This window comes from Papilio machaon, chromosome 22 (genome assembly GCF_912999745.1).
Source record: "Papilio machaon chromosome 22, ilPapMach1.1, whole genome shotgun sequence".
In the NCBI taxonomy this organism is placed as follows: domain Eukaryota; kingdom Metazoa; phylum Arthropoda; class Insecta; order Lepidoptera; family Papilionidae; genus Papilio; species Papilio machaon.
In genome coordinates, this window is record NC_060007.1 from 5,451,650 (window position 1) to 5,468,020 (window position 16,371).

Consider the following 16,371-nt stretch of genomic DNA (forward strand, 5'->3'; position numbering starts at 1 on the left):
TTGATTTGAATATATTGTTTTATTTATTCCTATTTATCTTTTTAATTAAATATATACAGATAAAAAAATATGCAGACTATTTAACTTAAACCTCAATACCAGTTAAAGCAAGGTCAAACCCGCTTTACTTTATATGATTGTACCTGAATTGTAATTGTCTAGTAAGGTAAAAACTCGTTAACAAAACGGCACCTTTTCTTTGGCCATGGTATCAAACTGGTTACGGATAAAACTTGTCCCGAGATCGTGTTTCCAGTACTTAATGTGATGAAAATATTTCTACGAAAATAAAATAGAATAGAATGCTGTACGTAGAAGAAGCTAATTTATAAAAATCCTTTAATTTTAGAAGTTTATAAGACACATAATATCGATAACATAGACGCATACAGTTCAACTCGATTTTATCTCGATGAGTGACACATCACGTAGGTTGTTTTATCGATCGACTCGACACTAAAAGCCGCTTCAATTGAAATGGCCGACGTTTAGGGGGAGTGTCTAGCGGAAATTAAAAATCTTATTGATATTTATACTTGATTCTGTAAGTACAAAGTGACAACCTGTTACTATTTGAATATTAAGTATTATAAAATTAAATTTAATTATGGTGGTTTAAAGTAATTCATAGTTTGATACATTTCCGGCCCCTGCTGGTACAGTATTCAAAACAAAGTGTTTAATATTTTTCATTTGTGTACGTGTGATAAAGACGTAATTATAAGAATGGAAACCATTATTATTTCAACATTTTAGTGTTCATTGGAAGTGTATTATTTGTTATTTATTTACATTCACATTGCATATCATAATTTCTGTTTGTATATTTAATGTATTCATGAAATATTTTAATTTAGTCGCCTAAAGATACATTGACCTGTTTACTAATTATTTAAATTAATTTTGCAAATTAATTGATTCATATATTTTCAGAATATCTTGTATTTAGCGAAAGACGTACATTCCGAATTTAGAAGACTGATAAGTTTTTAAAAAGTGGCTGAAGATGGCCTGGCGTTTTAAGGCATCTAAGTATAAGAATGCGGCACCGATTGTGCCTAAGCCTGAGGCATGCATACGAGATGTGTGTGTGGGATCATACCAGACGTATGGAAACAATATTTGTGCCTCCGCTGCGTTTATGGCATTCAACTGGGAACATGTCGGGTCTAGTATGGCTGTGTTGCCATTAGATGATTGTGGAAGAAAGAGTAAGACGATGCCTTTGCTCCATGCGCATTCTGATACAATAACAGATATGGAATTTTCCCCATTCCATGATGGACTCCTATTGACCGGTTCGCAAGACTCATTGGTAAGAGAACATTCTGTTTTATTGCTTTCTCTCTCTATTAAATAGCAATGTCCTACTTGTTGAATGAAGCATACAGTCTTATCTGTGTTTCTAATTATATTTCAGCTACTGACTACTTGATTTATTTTTAATTATCACAGTTATGAGAGGCCAGTATGATTTTAGAAAGCATTTTTAATTAACATTAGCTGTCGCCCGCGACTCCGTCCGCGCGGAGTTAAAAAATAACGTAATAAAAAGCCTATAGGTTCTTCCAGAGTATGTTCTACATCTGTGCCAAATTTAATCAAGATCCGTTGAGCCGTTCCGGAGATATCTTCAAACAAAAATTTATCCATCCATCTAAACATTAGCATTTATAATATAACTAAGATTGATTGTACGGAAATTATGTATTTGTGGATTTTTTTTACCTCATAAAATTGGTAAAATTTGATGCACTTTTATAATCAATATTTAAAATTTTCTTTGAAAGATATGGTCACAATATTGCTAAAAATAGCTTTCTGCCTCTTGTTAAAACAATGATAAAGTTATTTTGGGCTTATCTAATATTTCTAAGCAGTAAAAATAGTTTTGAACTGGATTTCCTGAATCTGGATCTTACTATAATATTATAAATGTGAGAGTTTAGCATGTTTGTTAGAGCATGCAGTACATGTTTGTTAGAAGGTATCTCTGGATCAGTTAAACGGATCTTGATGAAATTTGGCATAGACATAGAACATAGTCTGGAAGAACACATTGTCTACTTATTAAGTTTTTTTTAATTCCGCGCAAACGGTGTTGCGGGCGACAGCTAGTATTATAATATTTAGAAATGAAAACTCATCAAATAGCATAAGTTTGATAGTATTAGTCTTTTCTTTTTTTACAGACCTAAATAAGTATATTTAGATATCAGGTAAACATATTTAACACTGTATCGTAGTCTACCTCTTAATTATAAAAAAAATCATGGTACCAACTAACCATACGAATTTTTCATAATTTACTCTGCATAGTTTATACTTTAATGGTCGTTAAGTTAACTATGCAAGCTTTTTAAATGTTAAAACCGTGTTACTAGCTAGCATAGTTAAGTGTGCCTCTTTTCATGTATTTACAGTTTCCGTTTTTAAACTTTTTACCTTGTTTAATATACAGTTTGCAGTTTGGCATCGTGCCAAGATCTTGTTTATACCAGACCTATTATGCTAGTAACTGAGTGATTTAATTTTTTTTTAAAAGCTTAAACGTGAGCTTTGCTGTTAAACGAAGTCATTGTTTATTTTACATAGTACTTTTAAGGAGGTAGGTAGAGATGATAAAGAGGGCAGATTGATATTTTGTTTTCTATATTAATTTTTTCAGTGCCATAGTTACAATTTTTTTTGTTAAATAAAAGTTTCTTGGTACAGTACATATCAGACTACGATAGAAATATTTATGTCTATATTTATACATTGCAATTTCAACGGTATATCTGTAATTACGTTTTTTATCTTTGTGTCTATTTTTACCCTTAGTTTCCACCTCAGAAACACTTGTACAAAACATATCTACTATATCATTCTTCTTGAGAAAATTGAGATATCGTAATTAATTTCCAGATAAATTTAGAATAAGAAGGCACATAAATCTTTTTAATTTTTTGCAGGTTAAAGTATGGCACATTCCTCAGGAAGGTTTAAAGGAAACCCTTTCCACTCCGGAGTGCACATTGTCACAGAAGCAACGAAGAGTGGAGAATGTAGGCTTCCATCCGGTGGCTGATGGACTTATTCATGTAGCGTCAGGATACGAGTTGGCTCTTTGGGATTTAACGAAACAGAAGGAAGTGTTTGGTAAGAGAAAGTGCCACAGTAAATTCAATTTAAACATAGATAATTAAAGTAACTAATAATATGTGGGTATTATTATTTTTTTATTTTGCTAGTAAACAAGGATCATGCTGAAGTAATTCAATCCACATCATGGAAGAAGGATGGTCGTCTTCTAGCAACTTCTTGCAAGGATAAGAAGGTTCGCGTGTTGGACCCGAGAGCACCAGAAGCTGTGCTGAGCGTGGCTAATAGCCATCAGAATATCAAGGATAGTCGGGTTGTGTGGCTGGGGGATAATGATAGGATACTAACTACTGGTGAGTGTATATTTTTGTATGTTAAGTGTCATAGTAAATAAAGAAAGATAGTTTTATCACTGAATTATATAAAAGTAGCTGTCACCCGCGACTCCGTCCGCGCAGAGTTAAAAAATCAGTATAATTGGTAGCCTATGTGTTCTTCCAGACTATGTTCTACATTTGTGTCAAATTTCACCAAGATCCGTTCCAGAGATACCTTCAAACAAACATCCATCCATGTAAACATTCGCATTTATAATATTAGTAAGAAGTAAGATATATTTATATGGAGATACAATAGGCTTTTTTTATAGTAAAAATTATTGAATTTTAACAGTTATAATTAAAATAAATAATAGTCTTTTCCTTCTTTTGTTACATAAAATCCTGACTTTTCAGATAATAAACTAAAACATTATAAAAATTAAAGCTATTACTTTCACTTTACCCTTAATTATCCTTCGATAGGCTGTGGGCGCAACAATGCCCCCTCTAATGCGAGCATGGCTGATTACACTAATGATCTATTTATAACAGGTTTCGATTCAGCCCGTCTCCGTCAAGTGATGATACGTGATATTAGGAACTTGTCCGAGACACAGAAGACATTAGAGCTGGACTGTTCCACTGGTATCCTGATGCCGCTCTTCGACCCTGATACTAATATGCTGTTCCTCGCTGGGAAGGGGGACACTACCATACTGTATATGGAATTGACGGACCGGGAACCATATTTGATTGAAGGATTGAGACATTCCGGTAAGTTTTTGTTGTCTTAACTAATATTACTATAGTTTTTCTTTTTATATAGGGAAATGTTGTCTTTGTGTGCGTCCTCTCCTCTGTTGATTATAGGCTATGCATCTGCAATTCCGGATGTCTATGGGCATCAGTAGTTCGCTGAACATTATATAACTAGTTGTGTTTGACAGAATATTGTCAGTTATTTTCATGTTAATATTGGTTTGGATTTTAAGGAAAAAATACTTGAGTTAAATATGAACTCTATTTTTTTTCAATTTATTTTAATGAATATATTAAAGTCGTTATCTCTTCAAAAGACGTAACTCTAGTTAGGAAATCAAACCAAACGTTACTTATCAACTTTTAATCTAAGATTTCTTTATCTTTTATCTTTTTCGTTCAAGTTTCTCAAAGCTATAATATTATGTTGTATATAATTTTTTTTATACCAAAAAAGAACAATAATGATAATTTCTTCCTACCCTTAACACAGATGTATAGAGATTATAGATTTCCATATTTTTTTTACTTAGGACTATTTACATAGTCCTCCTATGTAAATCTATTTTAGTTGACTCACATTTCACCATATTGCCTGTGGAATAAAACAAAAACATGAATTGTACACATTGCACTTTTCATGCCAATATGATTTTGTTTATTAAATCCGCGATGAAATTCGACGGCACTGAATGTGTTAAAGTGTAATTAAGTGACAATTAATATAGGAAACAAACATTAGCATCCGACTTCATAACTCAAATGTATCTCCTTCCTTATTTATTTCTGTATATATTTACCTAATATGACAAAACCGCAAACATATCGTAAATAATATTTACGCTGCGGTTCTATATTAAATTAATTTATTGTTTAATTTAATCTTTTTTACTACCGCACTCAGAGTTTTTAAATGGAAACCTAACTGTAGGTTTAGTATGATAATGCAATTTATACATTATACTTTTTAACAGTATAGGTGTTATTCAATTAGTTTTCTTTCCTGGAATGTCACATGGTACATTCAATTGGTCCGCGACTTTGTCCACGAGAAATAAAAAAAAAACTTAATAAGTAGTCTATGTGTTTTTCTATACTATGTTCTATATCTATTTCATCGACATCCGTTGAGCCGTTCTGGAGATAAATTCAAACGTCCATCCATCCATCCATCCATCCAAATATTCTCACTTATAATATTAATATGGTTGGTACCAGGCGAGCAGACGAAAGGCGCATGCTTGGTGCCGAAGCGTGCTCTGCGTGTGATGGAAGGCGAAGTAAACCGCGTGTTGCAGCTGGCCGGCTCCTCTGTGGTGCCCATCATGTACCAGGTGCCCAGGAAGGTAAGTTCATGACAAACCCGCGCCTACACATTTAACATCAACAAAGATATTGACTGCTCAATTGTTAATTTGATATGTGAAATTTTCATTTGAAATAACCTATCGTAATAATGCAAAACTTATTTCCATGGCTCCTACAAATAGTGGCGGAACTACCGTTTAAACATTTTTCCAATTACTGTCACAATAGGTTTTTTTATATAATATTACAAATAAATAAAAACATTATTTTTGGCAAAATCGAAAATAGCATTTTAGGTAAATAAGTGTATAAGAACATATTGATTACTTATAAGTAATTATAAAGCAAATAGTAGCAGATAGTGCTTTATATATAAAGCAAAATCGAACGATTGGTTCAAGTACGGTGACAAGTAACAACGGGAATGCGGTGAAGGAGCATTTCAATGCTTAAATTTTAAACATAATGGACGAGATATGAAATAAAAAGCATCTGTTGCTTTTTATACTTGTTCTAGCATCTTAAAAGTGCTCTCTTATAAAGTTTGATTATTTCACTTAGGGCTGTTTACATAGAAGCCATCTTAATGTCTATATTTCGTTTTTTTTCTTAATATGTGATATTATATGTTTATATACAGAGCTATAGGGAGTACCACGCGGACCTGTACCCGGACACGAGTGGTGCGGTGACTTATGTGAACGCGGACATGTGGCTGCAGCATCAGGAACGACCAGTGCCCAACATCTCGCTGCATCCAGATCAAAATAACTGCACTCAGGTATAGTCGAGGATGTTTATTTACTAACCATTTGTATGGAATTGTCATTTGACGCTCATGTCATAAACAAGTGATAATTTAATAAAGTACAGTTGTGTTAGTTTGCGGTGGTACACTTGAAGAAAAATCTCTTTAGGTGCTCATTTCAAAGTAATTATAATAATGTACTAAACTAAAGTAATTGTAATTACTAAGTAATTGTACTAAACTAAATTTTAAATAGTAATTATTATATGTTTTTTTTCAATATTCTATGATATCTGAGTTTGACGGATCGTGATTTTGAAATTCTTGTCGGTTTTGGAGTAGAATCAAGTATGTAGATTATTTGACAGACAGACTCGGAACTATTAGTTGTCTATTGCTTAAAATATTTATAATATGCATTTTTTTTTCAATTATATTTTATGAAGCATGTTTTATTGTGTTTGTCTCTTTTATGTTTGTGTGATCAAGCTATAAGTAGTGGTGTTGTGTTTTTATTTTATTTTATTTTATGGTGTGGTTTAGTTTTGTATTGAGCATTTATAAAGTAAGTAATTTATATTTTTTATATTTTTTTATTATTGCTTTCGTTTTTTACTTTTTTTTTTGTTATAAAAATACTATATGGCTAATTTAATACTGTTTTATTTTAAGGTACATCGCGGGAATTTAGAAGAAGTGGTTAAAGCTATCTTAGCAATGCCTCCATTAAAGAAAAATGAACCAAAACCTATAGTAACACAAATAATTGAAGAACAACCGGTACTTCCAAAGCCTCAAGTACCAGAACAGAGAGAAGACGATCGAATCGATTTTATCAACGTTAAAGATATGATCAAAGGAATGGAACGACAGACTGTCGAGCCTAAAGAATACACCAAAGAAACTAATGGTTTTCAAAAGAAGATCACCGACAATGGCCATGACTGTACAGAAAAGAACGAGGAAGAATTTGTTAAGACTGAAGAATGTAATAGATTGGAGAAGATTGAGGCAGAAGAGAGAGTTTTAGAGAAGAATGATAGCACGGATTCTGCTGAAGGTAGTTTATCGAGGAGCAACAGTTTGATCAATGGTGTGCCGATACAAGCCCCGAAGCCTTTGCCCAGGTCTTCTATATCTGAAGCCGGTTCTATGGATGAACATTCTGAAGCACCTAAACCTAAACCAAGAACCACTACCTCTGCTGTTGGTTATAAGGTATTTTATATACAGTATGTAGATTTAGAATTTTTTTTTGTTTGATTTTGTTTTTATTTTTTTTGTTAATTTTTAATACATTTTTTTCTTTTGTTATTAATGTGTAATTTTTTGTGGATTATTTTCAGTTCCTTTAATTTATTGTTTTGTCAACGATTTTATGGATTGGCGATGGGTGGTCTTTATTTTTTTTATTTTATTTTTAAAGCCGATTTTTTATGTTGTGTGTGATTTTGATTTTTTTTTTAATGTTTTGTTATATATTTCCAGCCCCGCCTGGGTCCGAAGCCGTTCTCAGCGTCGTCTAGCAGCGAGGAGTTCTCTTTCGACAAAGTGTTTTCTGTGCCCGCGGTACCCGGCACTGTAACCAAGTCTGATTCAAGTAAATATGTATTTATTATACGTAATATTTATTTAAATTTCATATTTATCAAGATAAAAAAATATATATTCTTAATACGACTTATTATTGGTTTAACTTTTAGTGAAACTACCAAAAGACAAAGATATGTCTATATGGTAGCTTTATATTTTTTTATAGTAATTTTGGTATGAATTAATAGACTATATTAAAACCTTCATTTTATTCACTAAAAATAAAATTTTTACTACATACAATAAGTATATAAAGCGAAAGTTTCAAAAAATAATTTTAATTATTTCTAGTGACGTCACCGGTATCGGGAGCAGCAGTTACTCCCGCTACTTCCACTCCTGTCGCAAAGGAGGAAGAGAAAGAGAAATCTCTATCTCCCACTAGTGATGTTGAACCTGCAGTTAAAGGTATTGAAATTGTTTATTCTTATGCAGTGACTAATCTAAATTAAATTAAAAAAACTAAATATAGATTGACAGAAGAACAGTTGACAGAAGAGCTTTCTATTGGGGAAATAATGTTTTGAAGTTATCAGACCCTAAAAATATTTTGGTAAAATTTTTAATGTTCCGTATAGTATAGACAATAAAAAAATTAGTACCTAAAGAGCAAATTTGTACCTAAATTTTGTAATATAGTGGTTCATATAAGTTTTTAAAGAAATGAACAAAATTGATACATATTTTACTCTCAACAGAAGAGTACACGAACGGAAAGTCCGATACCAGTTTAGAAGAGGAAGTGAACTCCTCCGATTCCGGATACAGGCCGAAGACTCCCAGTACTGCGGAGAGGAGGAAAATGTTCGAGGCAACAGAGTAAGTATACTAAACTTTTGTCTCGTGTCGAATCTATAGTTTGTCTATTCTATGACTCTGACATAGATTAAACGCGTCAAAGATTAAAATTGTTATAGATTAATTATCTACATAGATTAATTATCTACATCTATATATATAAAAGAAAGTCGTGTTAGTTACACTATTTATAACTCAAGAACGGCTGAATCGATTTGACTGAAAATTGGTGGGCAGGTAGCTTAGAACTAGGAAACAGACATAGGATAATTTTTACCCCGTTTTCTCTTTTTTATTCCGCGCGGACGGAGTCGCGGGTAAAAGCTAGTCTATGTATATAAAAGAAAGTCGTGTTAGTTACACTATTTATAACTCAAGATCGGTAGAACTGATTTAGCTGAAAATTGATGGGGAGGTAGCTTAGAACTAGGAGACGGACATAGGAACTTTTTTATCTTGTGTGCATTTTTTTATCCCGCGCGGACGGAGTCGCGGGCAACAGCTAGTAGATAATAAAATACAGCAGCCTCATGTTGTAGGAGTAATATTTTAAATAATTTTTCGTTTGTCAGTGGAAATCAATCTATAGCGGAAAGGCGGCGCGCGTATGAGTCGCGTTCTGTGAGCGTAGCCAACGAGTCTGAAGCGCCGCCATCACCCGCACCGCTCAGGTATTAATTAATGTCCGTTAATTGCAGTCTAAGATCAGCAGAGTTGTTAGAATTACTTTAACCTACATATGGAGTCGTTTAATCGTCACTTAAATTGCTTAGTGCAGTTTATTATTGTCACTAAGATCTTAATTAATGAGCGCGAAAGTCTTTAGTAAGAGAAATTTTAAAGTGACTAAGTAATTAATAAATAATTCTGAGTACGGTAGGGTTTTTATTATGTTAATATGTGATACAATTATTATGATTTTTCAGACGTAGAGACTCGCTGAAGTCCCGCAAGAGTCCGGAGCGCGAGGAGAAGAGATCTTCAGTGCCCAATGTCACTACTAAGAGAACTTCCACTGTCTTTGGTAAATATAAAAAAAAAACTATTAAATAGTTAATTTGTTAGCGAAAGAAAACATATTTATTGTCTACGTATTAAATTATATTGGTCATTTGGAAGAACATTTTTGGTAATTCATATTTTAATTTTAAATTCTCGTTTTATTTTAGGTAAAGTATCAAAGTTCCGGCATTTGAAGGGCACACCCGGACACAAGTCCACGCATGTTGAAAATATCAAAAATATTAGCCGTCAAATATCCGGAGAATGCAACGGTTTCTATGGTATGAGATCACACAAACAAGTTCCAAATTTTTTAAGAATAACTTTATTTTTCTCACAACATAACTAAAATCCTTAATTATGTATGTTTTTTAGAATCATCTTATTTCACTTATACATGTATGAAAATTAACAATTATTTATTGCTGTAACTGACGCACTGACGCAAAGGCTTTTGCGGAATATCAGCGTTTATTTCTGAAAAGTAATAAGCACAATGCTGAGTAAAGGCCTAGTAGAAATTTTGATTTTTATACTTATTAACATGTATATGCTTGTTGCTTTTTTTATATAGTTTTTGTGTTTTTTTCCCTCCATTCAGTATGTTTTTTTTACATTATTATTCTTTGCTTTCTGAATGGATTAAATTATTAGAAGACCAAAAAAAAATGTGTGTCGTCATGAGACGCCTGGCAGATGTAAAACATCGTGTGTGTACAAGTAATATGCATAAAAGATAATATTATATATATATACATACATACGTATACCTCAGTATAGCGTGGCGACCCGTCGCCACGGCAAGCGTCGCCACGCCAACAATTAGGTTTACAAGTGAGCCTATACATGTTTCACATCAAAAGTAACAATCGTAATATTTTACTATGGAATTAGATATAATTTAAGTAAATTGTTACAGCAAATGGCGTACGTTGCGCTGTACCAATAAGTGGTGGGGGTGGTCGTGTTGGTATAGTGGAGTTGCCGCGCGGAGCCACGCCCATTGCTGTGGCGCCCCGCCCACATCCCTCAGGGCTACACCCACATGCGTTGTTACACGCCGCGCCACTTAACGACTGTGCGTGGGATCCATTCTGTGCACAGCGACTGTTGGTAGCATGTGATGACGGCATGATCCGAGAATGGATACTACCAGAGAATGGTAAGTGGTAGCTTCGCACCTTTATACTTGGGCATATAAATATAAGCCGATACGATCTTAGATTTATTTTATATTATAAGGTTGCAAATTAATAAGGAGCTACCTGAATTCGCCGAAATAGCGAAACGAGCGGTGACCATAGACATAATTGCAGATGTGTTACAAAGGAGGGGATGCATAGGAAGAGGAAATATAGAAGATTTATCCTATGCGTCCCCTTCACCGTTAAATCCAAGATAATGAACCCGTATGTTAATCAATCGCCCGCTATTTCGTTCGCGTGGTGTTAAAAAAAACTTAATAATCTATGTGTTCTTTTAGACTTTGTTCTATATCTATGGAAAATTTCATCGAGATTTGTTGAGCCGTTCTGGATATATCTTCTAACAAACATCCATCCATCTATCTAAACTTTCGCATTTATAATCTATATATATATAAAAGAAAGTCGTGTTAGTTACACTATTTATAACTCAAGAACGGCTGAATCGATTTTTTTGAATGAATTTTTTACTGAATTTTTACTCCGTTTTCTATTTTTTATTCCGCGCGGACGGAGTCGCGGGTAAAAGCTAGTATTAGTTAAATTAAAGTATTTTAATAAACATTGAAATATAAGAAGATTTCTAGAATCTAAAGAGGACCTGTTAAACAATTCAATTTGCTAGATGTAATCATGTCAGCATCTTTGAAAATATGAACCACCAACTCCAGGTCTACAAGAATCAACGAACGAGCCGAACCGTACATTCTCCGCGCATCCGGACAAGATCTACATATTGCGGTTCCATCCGACTGCTTCGGATCTGTTGACCAGCGCGGCGCATGACCTCACCATCAAGTTGTGGGACCTCTCGCAGCCGGACCCACAACCAGCTATAACACTTACGGGTCACACGGATCAGATATTTGCCTTGGACTGGTCCTCGTGTGGAGAGTATCTTGCTACTCTATGCAAAGATGGACTCATACGGGTATGTTTTAAATTCACTCACTCATTCGTTCTTTCATTTATTTATATTTTCATTCGTTCATTAATTTATTCCATTATTCATTCAATCATATTTTCACTTTATTACTTCATTTAGTCAATATATATATCAAATATTTACTCATTTATTTGTTAGTTTATTTTATTTATAAATTTTTATTATCAATTTCATACATTAATGTGTTGGTTATTTTATTTATTAACTTTTTGTTCAAATTTATTCTATGTAATTTTTGGTGTAATTTATTCATTCATTCGTTGTTCATTCTTTTATCCAATCAGTTATATTTACTCATTCATTTGTTCGTTAATGTCATTCATTCAATTCATATTTTATTCTTTAATTTTTTGTTCTAATTTATTCATTCATTCGTTTTTCATTCCTTTATCCAATCACTTTAACTCATTTATTTGTACGTTTATTCCATTTATTTGATTGATAATGTCATTAATTTTATTCATTAATTTTATTCATTCATTGTTGCATTCACTGTATTTTTATTTAAAATATGTATATTTGATTGTTGTATGTTATATAACAACAGATATACAAGCCGCGTGAGTCAAGGGATGCTGTGCGCAGTGGTCCAGGGCCGGCGGGAAGTCGCGGCGGACGCGTTGTCTGGGCACTCAGTGACACGCATCTTGTTGTCACAGGATTTGACAAGTTAGTCATTTTATTGACATTGTGACATTCACAAACTAGCACTGTTGAAAATTATAGTGTATCTAGATTCGATACAGGCCGTTATCTTTATGTTTTGTTCTGGAATAAGACTTTTTGAATTGTAAAATCGTGTAAAATTATTAATTTTATTTTATTAACACTAGATTCTTTCTCATAGACAACTACGTTGACACTTATTTACATATTTTATATGGAAAGGTGGCAAACGAGCAAACGGTCACCTGAATTCGCCGAAATAGCGAGGCGACTGTTGCTCATAAACATCTGCAAATGCAGATGCGTTGCCTACCTTTCATCAACGGAGAAGGGGACGCAAGGAAAGAGGATATTTAACCTTCCTATGCATCTCCTCCATCAAATCCACCTCTCCTTCCCATCCTTTCCTTATAAGAAAAGGGTGGAAAGGGAAAGAGGACTAAAATGAGTACTCCGACACCACACTCATCAGACTGTAATTGGAATTACTTCTACTTGACGTCTGTCTTCTGTGAGGTCGTGGTATTTCACTGAGCGAGGACAATTCGTGCAACTGATGTTGTTGTTGCTGACGTCTACCACTGTTAAATAACAAGTGCTTTGACAATGGAAATGTACAGTATTTTTTGTATTGTAGAGTATCAGAGCGTCAGATCCTGCTATACAAGGCGTGTGACCTGACTGCGCCGCTGTGCACTGTAGGCCTGGATGTATCTCCCGCCATACTGCAGACTCACATAGATCATGATTCTGCCACTATATTTCTTACAGGAAGAGTAAGTTGCATTTTTACCGAAATCTATTCACTTTTATCGCATAATTTTACTTAAAAACCAGACTATGTTATAAATTTGTGTCAAATTTCATCAAGATCCTTTGAGCCGTTCCGGAGATCATCATCATCAGCTCACTATACGTCCCCACTAAGAGATTCGGAGTCTACCCTAAGTTAGGAGTGACTAGGACATAGTCAATGCTGACCAAGTGCGGGATGACTTCATACATATCAATTCTTCTCAGATATGTGCAGCATCACGATGTTTCCTTCTTGATGGTTCCTGAGATACCTTCTAACAAACATCTATATCAATCTATGTAAACTTTCTCATCTATATATATAAAATAAAGTCGTGTTAGTTACACTATTTATAACACAAGAACGGCTGAATCGATTTGACTGAAAATTGGTGGGCAGGTAGCTTAGAACCATGAAACGGGCATAGGATAATTTTTACCCCGTTTTCTATTTTTTATTCCGCGCGGACGGAGTCGCGGGTAATAGCTAGTATATTATATTAGTAAGATAAAAGTCTCTTTAAATATCTTTGCGGCTCAAAGTTATCTGCGCTGCGCAAAGTTAAGAATTGCTAAGAGGTTTTACTTTTTGATACCGAAAATCCCAGTTAAAAACATTTTGTTATCTTTGTTTTGTCAAAAACAGGGATGACGATATGTTTTTATTAGAAGTCTCAAAAACCCACAGTTAGTACCAGTTTTTAAAAGTATATTATATTGCAGGGAGATTCAACAATATACTGTTACGAGGTGACAAGTGAGCCGCCGTACCTGTGCGCTCTGTCACATCACCGCGCACCCACGCTGCATCAGGGTATCGCCTTCCTGCATAAGAACCTGGTAGCTGTTGAAAAGGTATTGAGTTTGCCAAATATCTAAGAGTGGTATAAAAGTCTTAATGTGGTAGAAGTTAGCAAAAACATAAGTGGGCCCCATTTTAGTACTATTTCTATTAGAATGCATATATAGAACAGGTTTTCGTACAGATTATTTATTAGATTTGGTTAGTAATTTATTTGTTTTTTAATTCCAGGTTGAATTTGCGAGAGCGTTGCGGCTGACTAATGGAAATATTGAACCGCTGTCATTTACTGTGCCTAGGATAAAGGTAATTTTTCCTCACTCGTTTACAGATTATATCTAGATATTTTCATACTCGTATCATTCGACTTCGAATCGGTTGATTAAAAATCTGAATATTATTTGTGTTGAATATTAATATAATATGTATATACCGACGTTCTTACGAGGAAGGAAAACATCGTGATGCAACCGTGATATGTGTGAAGTCAACCAACCCGCACTTGGTCAGCGTGGTTGACTGTGGCCTAGTCACCCATAACTTGGTGTAGGCTCCGAGCCCCTCGGTGGGGACGTATAGTGAGCTGATGATGATGATGATGTATATACGTTGTTTCCAGAGTGAGTTGTTCCAAGACGACTTGTTCCCGCCGACGTTGGTGACGTGGGAGGCGTGGCAGAGCGCACGCGATTGGCTGGCCGGCCGCCGCGCCACGCCCCGCACCGCCTCCCTGCAGCCGCCCGGCATGCAGCCCTGTTAGTATACCACTCACATACACATAGGACACGACACGACACGACACACGACACGTCATGATGTGACACGACACGACACGACAAGACGCGACACGATATGACACGACACGGCACGTCACGATATGACACGACAAGACACGTCACGTCACAACAAGATACGACACGACACGATACGATACGTCACGACACGACTCTCGATGTCACACCACATAATATGATGGCCGATAAGCGAATTAATACACATATGTAAAAGGAACACATGACACTCTTGAAGTTATGACACTGACTTGACTGTGAACTTGCACGTACTAGTACATACGTGCACGCAAGCACGCACTTGCGCATACGCATAAGTATAAATGTACGTATACTAATGCGTACATATTCTAGTTTTTTTACTAAATATATCACTAACTACCTTAAAATGTAATATTGTGAAAAATAATTTAGCATATAGTAAAGTATTTAATTGTTTCGTAGTGTCGGAGCACACGCCATCACCGGGGTCGCGGGATAAAGCCAAAGAGACGCAGAAGCCGAAACCAGATCTCATCAAGTCCCACGTGCCCATAGACAACAAGGACAAACAGGATAGTGTATGTAATTATTTCCGTACTCAGATTCGTTATTCGAACACTAAGGGATGCCCTAAGTGTTTATTTATCATAATAAATCTACACTTAGGAGGACCATGTTACGTAAAGCGCTCGGAAAACGATTTATTTTATTAAATGTGTTTGATTTTAGATAATTCAAAAAACTTACAATTTGACATATTATGTGTGTCTAAAAGGCTTGATTGATTTTGAAGTGTGTCATCAGATGTCATGACATGTCATTTTTTTTTATATATTTAATTGCTTGTTTACAGATTTTGAAATCAATGAGCGCTCGAGTACAAGTGAACTTGAAGTTAGAACAGGACAGTATGGAGGGAGTTGATGAGTCGGAGTGGGACCAGTGATTTATGTACTCGGTATATACGATTATGTATCACTTTGACAACCTTATTACCACTCAGAGTCATGGAATAGCCACTAAGGTATACTCTAAATGTGGATTTCTTATACTAAGAGTCCTAAGTGACCATTTAATGATTATGTAGCAGTTTTATACTTGTTTTATTAATTGACCGAGACTCGAAACTGATGGAACAGCTTTGTTTTTAATTTAATAGTATCTGAATTGGTTATTTTTTGCAGTATTTTAGCGATTTTTTTGTTGGATAATATTTTTTTTAAATCTCAGGTCAGTTAAGAACTTTTAGTATATTTGTTGATAATAATTCAACTAATTTAACCTTTTTTTACTATTGGAATATTATTTCTATTCGTATTCAATTGCAACAATGATTTAAATGAACGTGGATGAAGGCGCTGTAGTTGCTTTAATGTTGCCATTGCATTATAATCACATTATTATCGGAATTAAATAAGGATTTTTCTAGTTTTTTTTTTACATATTATTATACCAGTAATGTGCATGAAATATTTTTTTTTGTTAATACGAATGAATATAAAATAGGATGTAATTTTATCAAAAATACTAATATTTTGACTGATTATTTGATTATTGTACATTTCTATAATT

The 16,371-nt window shown here is 34.4% G+C and overlaps 1 protein-coding gene across 2 annotated transcripts; it reads left to right on the forward strand.

Annotated features, from left to right (window-relative positions):
• The first annotated feature begins 465 nt into the window (after nucleotides 1-465).
• Nucleotides 466-15,914, forward strand: LOC106709530 (coronin-7). Of its 2 annotated transcripts, XM_045683475.1 has the most exons (23): nucleotides 466-544; nucleotides 934-1,315; nucleotides 2,955-3,141; nucleotides 3,234-3,437; nucleotides 3,957-4,178; nucleotides 5,382-5,509; nucleotides 6,112-6,252; nucleotides 6,892-7,437; nucleotides 7,708-7,819; nucleotides 8,104-8,220; nucleotides 8,511-8,631; nucleotides 9,183-9,281; nucleotides 9,537-9,634; nucleotides 9,780-9,893; nucleotides 10,532-10,774; nucleotides 11,489-11,748; nucleotides 12,311-12,432; nucleotides 13,067-13,205; nucleotides 13,948-14,079; nucleotides 14,258-14,332; nucleotides 14,646-14,781; nucleotides 15,262-15,377; nucleotides 15,653-15,914. In XM_045683475.1, the coding sequence occupies exons 2-23, from the start codon at nucleotides 1,007-1,009 to the stop codon at nucleotides 15,743-15,745; spliced, it is 3,714 nt and encodes a 1,237-aa protein (XP_045539431.1). In that variant the 5' UTR covers nucleotides 466-544; nucleotides 934-1,006; the 3' UTR covers nucleotides 15,746-15,914. The 2 variants fall into 2 exon arrangements, with proteins under 2 accessions (XP_045539431.1, XP_045539430.1); XM_045683474.1 differs by lacking the exon at nucleotides 6,892-7,437.
• Nucleotides 15,915-16,371: the final 457 nt, after the last annotated feature.